Here is a 12,317-nt window from a genome sequence, read left to right as displayed (position 1 = left end):
CAAATATTTACTAAGTGCCTGCTATGTTCCAGGCCCAGTTCTAATTGCAAGGGGATACATAAATGAAAAAAGCATACAAAATCCTTGACCTCATGGTACTTACATCTAGTCGAATTTAATATTCTGATCTAGTACAGTGTGATGAATGCCTTCAACAAGTTTAATAAGACATGTGAGTATGTTTCTACTACTTCCAATATGAAAGTTTTATTCAAAAACTTACCTTTAATTTTACCTTCAGAGTCTGTTTTTGTCAACTCTGCACTCTGAGTTTTGGATCCTAGTGACTGTATGATTAAAGGCTAGAATAAAAAATGATGGCATCAACTATTTTAAATTAGAATAAAGGTAACATTGTTAAACAAAGCTTCCATTTACAGTTATCCAGCTTTTCCTAAGTGTACTTATAGCTAAGTTAGTAATGTGACTCAGCAATTAAAAAAAAAAGGTAAAGATCTCAAAAGTTCTTTAAGTGATAGCTCAGAACTACTAATTTTTAAAGCTCTGTCTTAATGATAATAAACATACTGATACCCATAATAATTAATGATTTAATTTTACAATCTCTAAAATAAAAACAGTAGCATTTGAGAATTTACTTTGTACCAATCCCTGAGCTAAACACTTTATATGCATTATAACTTAATACTCATAACTATCTGCATAAAGTGGGCACTGTTATTCACCCCTTTTATAGATAAAAAAGCAGTTAAGTAATTTCCTTGCAGTAACAGAAATTATTGTTATCCCTAGGTTCCAGTAGAGGAGACCATATTTAAGCCCAGAAAGTCTGACTCCAGAAAGTGGACTATTAGCAGCACTAAACTTTACCTTAAAATGAAATAGAGTAGAAAATAAAACTCTCTATATCATTTCTATCTGCATGAGAACTATTAAGCTAATGTTACGACACTTGTAACTACAGTCTACTAGACATATGTCCATGTAATAGACTAAATAAAGTCCTTTACTATCTTATATTAGTGTTTCCCTGCATTCTCTGCCCCCAAACAACAGTACATTTGATCTTAGATATTAATTAAAAATCAACATATTCTGCTAGCATACCTAACACTGTTTTCTGTTTATCTTCTAAAATACTTTAATTTCTCCCAGTTCTAACCACTGTATCTTCCAATCTGGTGTCACCTACAAACACAGTAAATGTGCTCTCTACTTAATCAATTCCTAGATCAGTGATCAAAGCAAGCCTCAAATGGCCATCTTAGAAACTCTGAGACTACTCTCACTAGTAACAACTCTGAAGAATGGACATTATCAATGACTAGAAGATAAATATAATCATTAATCAAATAAAGTTATTCAGTGTAAATATAAGCTTTAGAGTTGGAAAAAGCATAAGATCATCTTTCTAATTTCTATAATAATCCAAGAATTGCTTCTCTAACATTCCTAGCTAATATATAGCTATAGAGCACCATTCCAAAAAACACGAGAATTCCTTTAAAACCTTTAAAACTGAGAATCAGTCAGACTGCATAATACTAATGCCAGGCAGTCTCAGAACTAAGAGTTTAAGGAAGAAAGTGGAAGTTCTCTCTCCTGAACCCAAGTCCTCACTATTACATGAGAAAATGAGTAGCAAGCTGGGAAAGGTAAAAATACACTGAAACCATCTACCTTAGGAGGAAACTTAAGACTCTATTCCACTATTCAAAACATCATCTTATAAATGAATCGTAGCTGAACTAAACAAATAAATACTTAAATATTTTAAGTGCTTAAGAGTTAAAGAGATACAAATGAGAAATATAGAAGAAACTATGTCCTGAAAGTCAAGAGAAAAGCTTATCTGAAGTAAATACTCAATGTGAATCTCTAAGGGACTGATACCAGGAACAATTTTGAAAAAATATTCTAAAAATTTTAGCTATTTTACTACCAAAATAAAAACTTAAGGTTATATCTTAATGCCTCTTATCACAGCTTATAATTTATAGTTTGTTTTGTTTTATTTCATGCTAGTAAAATGCTAATGAAAAATAAAATTCAGCCGGGCTCGGTGGCTCAGCCTGTAATCCCGCGCCTTTGGGAGGCTGAGGTGAGTGGACTGCCTGAGTCCACAGGTTCGAGACCCGCCTGGGCAGCGAGACCTCATCTCTACAATAAATCAAAAAATCAGCCGGGCATGGTAGTACATGCCTGTAATTCTGGCTACCTGGAAGGCTGAGGCGGAAGGATCGGCAGACGGGTCGAGGCTGCGGTGGCTGGGAGCAGCCACTGCACTCCAGTCTAGGTGACAGAGTGAGACTCCAACTCAAAAAAATAAATAAAATAAAATAAAATAAAATTCTTATATTCAAAAAGAAAAAACAGTAAAACTTACCATTGTTGACAATCCAAAGAAAAGTCAAACAGTGTCTCAGTAGCTTAATATTTCAGTGTGAATTCATTTAAAAATAACCCATTTTTAGCTCCACTTCAAATTAAAAGAAAAAATATAAATTTTACCTTAGAAAGGCAAAAAAAAAAAACAACACCCCTCTTTCTAATTTTTATTTACAATCTGGTAACTAAAATAACTAAAGCATCTACTCAGAAAAGTTTGCATTAAAATTTATCAAAAAACAAACATTCTAATTTTATAAGATTCAACCAGTCTCTCACAGTCTTTGCATTCATAACCAAATGATTAGAAATCTCAAAAGAATACACATAACAGAGTTGCAAACTTTTACATTTTAAAAACTGAACAAGTGGAGTTAATCTAAGTTAAATTCATCATTACCACCTTTTCTGTTTTTTTCTCTTCTGTTTCACTACTGGATGTTCTTGTCTTAAGTTTCACAGAACCTTCTTTAAAAATATCTCCAAAACCAATTCCTCGAATTTTCTTTGGCTGTGTAGCTGATCCAGGTGCAGTGTCGCTCCCATTCCCCGGAGAGGGTAAAGGTGAAGTAGGCCCAGTCAAAATAGTTTCTGAAAGAATAATTTGTTTTTGAAGGATGACACCTAGGATTAAAAAAATCTTGACATCCCCTTCCATAATGTCCACATTCTATAAACATCCTAATAAAAACCAGAATAGGCCGGGCGCTGTAGCTTAAGCCTGTAATCCCAGCAATTTGGAAGGACGAGTTAAGGGGATTCCAGAACAACTTGGGCAACTAGGCAAGACCTCATCTCTACAATTAATTAAAAAAAAAAAAAAATTAGCTGGGCATGGTAGCATGCACTGTAGTTCCGGCTACTTGGAAGGCTGAGGCAGAAAGATCGCCTGAACCCAGCAGATTGACGCTGGGGTGGCAGTGACGTGCCATTGCATGCCAGTCTGGGTGACGGAGTGAGACTCCAACTCAAAAAAACAAAAACAAAAAAATAGTAGAATAAAAACAAGCTAAATGATCAAGTATTGAAATATCCAAAATAGTAAGACGCAATTTATACTGACTTTTTTGTTGCTATTCAAAACAATAACAATTTTAGGTAAATTTAATTAGTAAAATATTAATTAAGAAATCCACAAATTCTGGCCTAAGTAAAAGGATTAAACTGCATTAAATTCATTAAATTTAATGGGGAAGATTATGTATAGGAGATTTAAGAGCAGAAAAAAAGGCAGGGATTCGATTCTGACCTTCTTCAAGTTTAAGATGCCTATTAGACATCTACATGGAGATTGTAAAACAGGCTTAATGTATAGAGAAGATATAAAAAAGGGTGGAAGATGTCAGCGTACACTGTCATTGGCTTTATATATAGGGGAAAAATTGTAAACAAGCTCCTATTTGGCAAATACATGGAATCTGATTGCTGACAAAGACACTTTAAGAAAGGTTACGTATATATAACAAAATGAAAAAAGGAACATCTCATTATAATAACTGAAACATAACACTTTCCAAGAGAAGCAATGCTTTCCCAGACTGAATACTAAAATAAATTTATCTTGGAACTTTATATAGAGACCACTAAGTAACAAAACAGATTATGTTTTTATTACATTCCTACAGAAAATATAACAGTGGCTTTCTTAAAACTTTTATTCTACAGTTCTTCAATGAAAACTGAGGAAATAAAAATAAGTTACCAGTAATATTGCCCATCTATTATTTGGAATCAGAACTATCTTCTTAGAAGTATTAGAGTTTAACTACACCAAGATCATCATCCCATTTATATCAGAGGAGGTTGAAGAGGAGAAAGGGGAAGAAAGAAAGGGGGGAGAGGGAGAGGGAGGAAGAGGAATCCTAATTAAAATTTAAAGGAGTGTAAGAAGAAACTATGTAAAATAATCAAATACAGTGGATATGATATTCCAATACTGTTAAGCTAAAAATAACATTTGTAATGAATAATCCACTAATTTTCATAATAGCTACTAGAAAAAATTATTTTATGGACTGAAAAGACTATCAAAACACCAATTAAGGACAGAGGCTGTTACTACTTCATTAGGACACAGGAAAAGTAGATAGCAATTCTTTAAGTAATAATGCATAGGATCAACTCAAAACTTAAAGAACTATGTACTTTTATCACTAAAATTTTAAGTAGTCACTCCTTATAAAACACTTACTTCCTGACATTCACATCAATATGCAGAAACTTTCTAACTAAAAACAGAGTTGGAAAGAAAAAAGGGGGAGAATTATAGTGTACTTCAACCTCTAACTTTCCACCCCATAATCATAAAGCTCCACATTTAGACTGCACTGTCATTGTAAAACGGTTAAGCCAAAAAAAGTATATTTCTAACAAATATAATTCTACAAAGTTACTAAAACTCATATAGAGCAGAGCAGCACAAGAAAATGCCCAAAATATTTATAACTATAATAGTAATGAACTAAACCCAAACATAAATTAGTTCTTTTGCATTGGTAGTCCCACATGGAGTTTAAACTTTGTAGACATGTAAAGGACTTACTTTTACATGGCATCATGAAGATCATTTCACTCATAAACTTTAATTTACACTAAAACTTAATGTTAAAAATATGTATCAGAAGATCCAATACCTTGTGAACCATAAGAAATACCAATGTGCCATCAGAAGTAACATAGAAGACAATTTTCTAAGTAATAAATGCCTTACTAAATCTAATACAGGTGATTTTGGTACCAATATTTGTTCTCTAACTTTTTCATACATCCTTAACCATAAGTTCTGACTTCAGAAATGATATCAAGTATTCTCAAACAAATATAACATTAAATAGCGGAAGTATATCTATTTGGTATGATTCCTTCTCCTTTTATTCCTATCTTAATTTTTTTCCTGTCAGTGGAATCAGCATCCATACCATAAGAAAACTGAATTCAACGTCCTCTAACCCCACCTCACTCTATCCCAATAATAAAAATTATTCTGCTTAATACTACTTATCATATCACTATTCAAAACATAATTACCTCTACATTTAAAAGCACGGAAATTAAAGGAAAGGGGTTAGAAATAAGAATGAAGTAGTGTGGCAGAAAAAAACTAGTACCTATACTGTGCTTCAAAATTTGCCAAGCACTACATATAAGTTCACTACATTATACCACCTAAAAAGTGGAGGTGTGCTTTACATGAGGTAGGCAATTCTGTCTTCAAAAGACACCTAGAGAGCAGGTGGCCAAAGAGAAGGCAAGAGGATTCAATTATTTGTTCAGTTTCAACTATGTAGAGCAGACCCTTAGAAAAACTTAGAATCTAAAAAAATTCACTGCTAAGTTAGAAAGAACACATACATTGGAAGAATACTTAAAAATGGGAGGCAACTGGGCATCCCTAGTCACACTAAATAGCTGTGAAGGTCATGCTCTTTCCACTAGTTTGTACTTATTAGGGACCTGATAAGTAAGAGTACATCTGGATTCCTTCAAAAGGCTAATAAACTTTAAAGAAAAGGATTCTCAAAAAGTGATCTAGAGTAGTATATATTGTAGAGTGTAATATTGTTCACAAATGTTTGGTACTCCTCCCTGCTACACTTAGGAATGGCCATAATGGCCCAATACAATGTTAGTGGAAATGACATGTGTCAGTTTTGGACAAAAGCTTTATTTCTAATGTTTCCTGGAACATTTCTGAGAAAATGAAAATTTGCAAATTAAACAAAACAAAGTGTCAAACAAAGTATTACATTTAGAAACTTTCTTTCCCCAACACTTCCTAAACCTATGGACCATAACTCAGATAATTTTACTCTATGATCTAAATATAGTTAGTTCACATTTGTCTTACTCTCTATAAATGTGGCCCTTACACATCTGGACTACATAAGGGATTCTGTACTCTCTCAAAACCAAAATAGAAGTTAGTACACAGAAAGATTAAGAAACATTCCCCCCAGTCGGGCTCCGTGGCTCAGCCTGTAATCCCGCACCTTTGGGAGGCTGAGGTGAGTGTATTGCCTGAGCCCGCGGGTTCAAGACCCGCCTGGGCAGCAAGACCTCATCTCTACAATAAATCAAAAAAATCAGACGGGCATGGTAGCACATGCCTGTAATTCCGGCTACTCGGAAGGCTGAGGTGGAAGGATCACCGGAGCCCAGCAGGTTGAGGCTGCGGTGGCCATGAGCGGCCACTGCACTCCAGTCTGGGTGACAGAGTGAGACTCCAACTCAAAAAAAAAAAATAAAGAAACATTCCCTTGTTAAAATGGCCTCTGCTTCTTCCTTATGTCATATATTTTATTCTAAAAATTACAGCAGTTAAAACTGTTCAAACTTATACCTTTACTTTATTGCTTATTAATTATTACTATAATTAACCCCTAAAACCTATATCTGAAAAATTGTTGTTATTTATAGTTAACTGGTAATTTTTCCTCAAAATCTCATTCATTTGTCCTAGCTCTCATTACAAGACTTGTTATATACTGTCTACTTTCTAGAGCAATAACCAGTATTTTATGACTGTAAAGTAACACATCTTCTACTGTGACATTCTAAAATTCCAAGAGAAAGCCTACATCAATCTTTTAGAAACTAAACTTACATTGGTTTTTCTATATCTACACAACCTATTAATAATACCAAAAATTGTGATATTACTTTTTAAGCATTCAGTCTTTCAAATCCAACATTAGACTGAAAAGCAAATGGACACAGGTAAAATAATTGTGGCCTGCAATGTACAGATAAGTAAAACTCATAAGAAAAAAATAAATTCCTGTAGAAGTAAAGCAAACTCAATTACTCAGCATTTCTATGGCTGGTGGACTTAGAAATAAAATCACTAGAGTCTAGGATGCATGTACTCTGTGGTATTAAAATGGAATTAAATATACCAGTCTTTACTGGTATAGACAGACAGATGAATGATAGGTAAAGAGATATGGACAAGCCTGGCACGGTGGCTCATGACTGTAATCCCAGCACTTTGGGAGGTCTAGGAGAGAGGATTGCCTTAGTCCAGGGGTTCGAGACCAGCCTGGGCAACTTGGCAAGATGTCATCTCTACAATAAATAAACAGTTAGCCAGCATGGTTGTGTGTGCCTGTGGTTCCAGCTACTTGGAAGGCTTAGGCAGAAGGATCGCCTGAGTCCAGTAGGTCAATAAGATATAAGCTGTGTCACTGCACTCCAGCCTGGGTGGCAGAGTGAGACTCCTATTCAAAAAAAGAGGCAAAGATACAGACAGAGGGAGGTGTGTGTGTGTGTGTGTGTGTGTGTGTGTGTGTGTGTGTGTGTGTGTGTGTGTGTGTAAGCAATTTCTAGCTTGTCCACTAAGAAGGCTTAGAGGTACCAGTAGAGGTAGACAGGCAGACAGACGAATGATAAGTAAAGATGAATGATGAGTGGGGGTGTGCCTATGTGTGCCTGCACTTTCCAGCTTATTATAAAGACACGGATGCAATATCATCCCCAGCAGTTATGAATATATCATTACCCAAATCTTGATGACCAAACACTATTCCTCTCTCCAAAAAAAAAAAAAAAAAAAAGTTTGACCATGCCTAGATAATTATAGCTGATTCCAGGATTAAGTTAGGGAAAATTCAAGATAAGACTAGAATATATTGAATCACAAGGTAACAAAGTCCACAAAAAATGATAGAGAGATGTCAAAAGGACATAGCAATACAAACCTACCCATAACGACAAAAAAGCAGATCTATGATTGCCTAGAGCTAAAAGCAAAATAAAGAAATGGACTGCAAAAAGCATGAGCATTATTTTGGGGGTGATGGAAGTGTTCTGTACATTTATTTATTTATTTTTTTGAGTTGGAGTCTCACTCTGTCGCCCAGACTGGAGGGCAGTGGCACGCTCCCGGCCACCGCAGCCTTGACCTGCTGGGCTCTGGCGATCCCTCCGCCTCAGCCTTCCAAGTAGCTGGAACTACAGGCGCGCGCTACCACACCCGGCTAATTTTTTGATTTATTGTAGAGATGAGGTCTCGCCAAGTTGCCCAGGCGAGTCTCGAACCCGTGGGCTCAGGCAATCCACTCACCTCAGTCTCCCAAAGTGTGGGATTACAGGCTGAACCACTGAGCCCAGATTGTACATTTATTACAGCAGTGGTCTTCATGAATTTATACATATCTCAAACTCATTACATTTTATGTTTTAAAGGTACACAGCTTACTGTTTGTAAATGACATCCCCACCAAAGTTAATTTCTTAAAAAGTCACAGAAACTACTGGGCTAATATGAGGCTATCAAAATAAGTAAAACTAGTAATAGACTAATACTTAGTGAAACAGAACCCACTGATGAGTCTAAACTGATAAATATATTGTAGAAAAAGTTGTTCTTCTTTAGAGCAAAATGTCAAGTAATAAACACCAAAGGGATGATGCTGTCAGAGAAATCATTTGTGGCAACCATCATAGTAATAACTAACTCAGGCAAAATTTAACCATGATGCTAAAACTGCTGAGTGAAAGTTTGATGAGGAATAGCATATTTATACAGTCTCAAAGTATTTCCACACAGAAATGCTTATCAATTGCAAGGAGAAAACAGTAAACTTACAGTGGCAGAATAGCTTTAACTAAATTTGTGATTAAATTTTAGTCAAATTTAACATCAAATAAAAAGACATGGACATTATGTACCTCTGGATGCAATGCAATGAGACATCATCATCCTGTAGTTCTGTCAATAAAATATAACCAGAATCTGATCATGAGGAATCACAAAAAAAATCCAAGCTGGGGGCCATTCTTCAAAACAACTGCCCTAAGGCTTCACAAATATCAATGTCAAGAAAAAACAGAGAAAGGCTATGAAACTATTCTAGATTTAGGAAACATGTCTCCGAGTACAAAGGGTTAAATGTATTGACTTTGATAATTGTGCTGTAGTTACATAAGAAACTATCTTTATTCTTAAGAAATATACACTGAAATACTAAAGAGTAAAGATAAAGATAGATGAACATACAGACAAAATGAATGATAAAATTACAGCAAACAAGGCAAAATGTTAACAACTGCTGTAATTTTTCTCCAAGATAAGAAAAAAGTTTCAAAATAAATCAATGTGCTGGAGTTAGAAAGATGAACCAACAGATGAAAACTAGTGTGGGAAAGTACAAAGAACAGGATCCAAAAGCCCAAATTCTTAGAAGTCTAATCTTCTAAGAAAAATATGTATATAAAAAATATGTAGGCTGGGCTTGATAGCTCAGCCTGTAATCTCAGCACTTTGGGAGGTCAAGGCGAGTGGATTGCCTGAGCCTGAGGGTTCAAGACCAGCCTAGGCAACTTGGTGACACCCCATCTCTACAATAAATAAAAAATTAGCCAGGCGTGATAGTGCACACCTATAGTTCCAACTGCTTGGAAAGTTGAGGTGGAAGGATCGCTAGAGTCTAGCAAGTTGATGCTGGGGTGGCCATGAGTGTGCCACTGTACTCCACCCTGGGTGGTGGAGTGAGAATCCAACTCAAAAAAAAAACAAAAACAAAGTAAATCATAATTTAAGTCTTAGGTTTCTTTGCTATAAAAGGAGCTGTACTAGGACTGTCAAGCTCTCTAAGTAGATGATCGTGAGCTTGCTCTATATCTCATGCTTTTTTCTACCATTGCAAAAGCCTCCTTTTTCTCCAGGTTCAAAACATTCTTAACAAGTAGAGGGAGAAACATTGTGCGAATTATTCATGTGCTGGCAAACTTTATTATGGATGAAGACAAAAGTTTCAGGGAGCTTTCTTAATAAAGTCTAAAATGATAGAAATCAAAAAACACAGAACTTTGGGAGACCAGGTGGGAAGATTGCTTGAGCCTAGGAGTTCAAGAACAGTCTGGGTAACCTAGTGAGACCTCATCTTTACAAAAATGCATGCATACATATATACATAAATAAGCCAGTCAGGGATAGTGGTGAAGGGATGAGGGGGGGAATACACATCATTAAGGATATCTGATCTCAAACCAGGAAAAGTGGGGACCAAAGAGAGGCCCAAACTTTACCTCTATGATGTCCACTTGTATATCTAATCCTGAACTGTATCCCGCATCATTAAATAAATTTTTTTTTAAAATCTACCAATCCCTGCATTAATGCTTATAAATGTCAAGTCCTCATTTTTAAAAAATTGTTCCCTAAATCCTACAGTAATTCTTAAAAGTAATGAAATTTAAATCTAGCTCTGGGATAAAATTTTCTCAGTCATACTCTTTAATGGTGAGGAAATTAAGATGAATTTGTGGATAAGTATACAAATGATGAGTATCACAAATAACTAAATGACATTTGGCTGCACAGAATAAGCAAAATCTTTTATGCGAATATAGAAAACAAGAAAAATTAGATTATTTTTAATTTCTTAAATGTGTAAAGTATTAGACAGGCCAACTGCAAATTCAGCATATCAAAAGTATATATAAATATACCTTAATAAGAAGAAATCAGATAGCGTAAGTAGTGTCATTTTATAATCAAGATATCAAAGATTTACTTAGGGTAAAACCAGACATCAGAGAAAGAAAAATACTAAATTATCTGATTAAATATTTAGTTCACTTTAGGTCTCCACCATAATCTGCTTTTTAAAGTAGACTAACTGAAGCTGACTAGAAGTTCAAAAGAAAGAAAGAACAGAGTTTCAAAAATAAAAAATAAACACTAGATCATATATAAAATGCATTTAACTCTATTCAAAATTTTTTAAAACAGTCTACCTGAATCCTCCTGGGCTTCATGAATTTCACCATCATCAGTTACCTCTAATTCTTTCACAAAATTTGAGGGAAACAGTCCCAACTTGTTGTGCAGGGTTCCACTCCACCAGCCTTCTTCTACCTGAAAGAGGTCACAACTCAAAAATAATAAAAATTTATTTTAAGGGAAAATTTTCACCCTGTGGGAAAATTATGCTGCAGAAGCAAATCAACACAAAGTTAGTGATACAAAATAATCCCTTTAAAACTTAAGAGAACACAATAAGGAACTATATATTTTAAGTAGATTAAATCTAAGTGGATTAATCATATATAAATAGCACTTTGCAATATTTACAATGAAAACTAATCAACTGTAACCTATGCAATAAGTACTTTTCATGAAAGAATCAGATAACCAAGTACAATGCGATAACAGGAAGAAGGACATAACTCTTCTTCTAGAATGTCACTCTTATAAACACTACTGAGCCTTGATTTGTATATTGCTTAAGTTATTTGGAAATTTTTGATTTGGAAAGTTTGATCACTATAAGAATACAACTTCCTAAATGGCACAGAAAATTACTAAACCTTTTATTTAAATAGTGACTCTCAACAAAAGTATGAAAAAGAATTGCTTAATTTTAAAAATACAGATATTGGACCTTACTAAATACCTCACTCCAATCAAAAGTATCATCATGAATGAAAGTCTTTAGAAAAATACTGACAATCACTAAAACAAGGTTACTAAATTTCCCATGAAGTTATTTAACAAAAGTTTAATAACTGTTTTAAAACTTATAGCTTCTGCTAAGAATGCTAGGGAGCTTTAACACATAAAAACAATTTTTTAAAGAATAAACTATTCACTGTCAATATTTACTTAGCAGCAATGCATGCAATATCATTGCTGGAAAATCTTTTTCCCATTTAAAATGTTTTAATGTCTTTCATCTCATCATAATTGCAAGGCAAACTTTTAATAAGTTATCCATCTAACAGACACACTTATATGTAAGCCATGGTGTCAACTACCAGGGAAAGATTCAAACTCGCATATGAGAAATCTGTGTCCTTGAACAGTCTAAAGAAAAAAAAAAATCAAACAATAAGCACAGAGTAATAATACAATGTAAGAGGTGCTATAACAAAAGTCTGAACAAATGCCATGGGAGCACACAGAAAGAGCTTAAAAGAATCCCAATACACTCCCCTAAAAGGAAATGACAAAAAACAAAACAACA

General features: G+C 34.5%; 1 protein-coding gene across 1 annotated transcript in view; it reads right to left on the bottom strand.

Annotated features, from left to right (window-relative positions):
* CD2AP (CD2 associated protein) overlaps positions 1 to 12,317 on the bottom strand; it is a 114,653-nt gene that overhangs the window by 49,038 nt on the left and 53,298 nt on the right. The window contains exons 5-7 of the mRNA XM_021714812.1: positions 11,089 to 11,209; positions 2,753 to 2,940; positions 224 to 302 (exon numbers count right to left, since the gene is read on the bottom strand). Coding sequence (XP_021570487.1) covers positions 224 to 302; positions 2,753 to 2,940; positions 11,089 to 11,209 — 388 coding nt within the window. The remainder of the gene's footprint in view (positions 1 to 223; positions 303 to 2,752; positions 2,941 to 11,088; positions 11,210 to 12,317) is intronic.

The sequence above is a fragment of the Carlito syrichta genome, unplaced genomic scaffold (genome assembly GCF_000164805.1).
Source record: "Carlito syrichta isolate Samal-C Ts95f unplaced genomic scaffold, Tarsius_syrichta-2.0.1 Scaffold305794, whole genome shotgun sequence".
In the NCBI taxonomy this organism is placed as follows: domain Eukaryota; kingdom Metazoa; phylum Chordata; class Mammalia; order Primates; family Tarsiidae; genus Carlito; species Carlito syrichta.
This window is presented reverse-complemented; position numbering and strand designations above follow the sequence as displayed.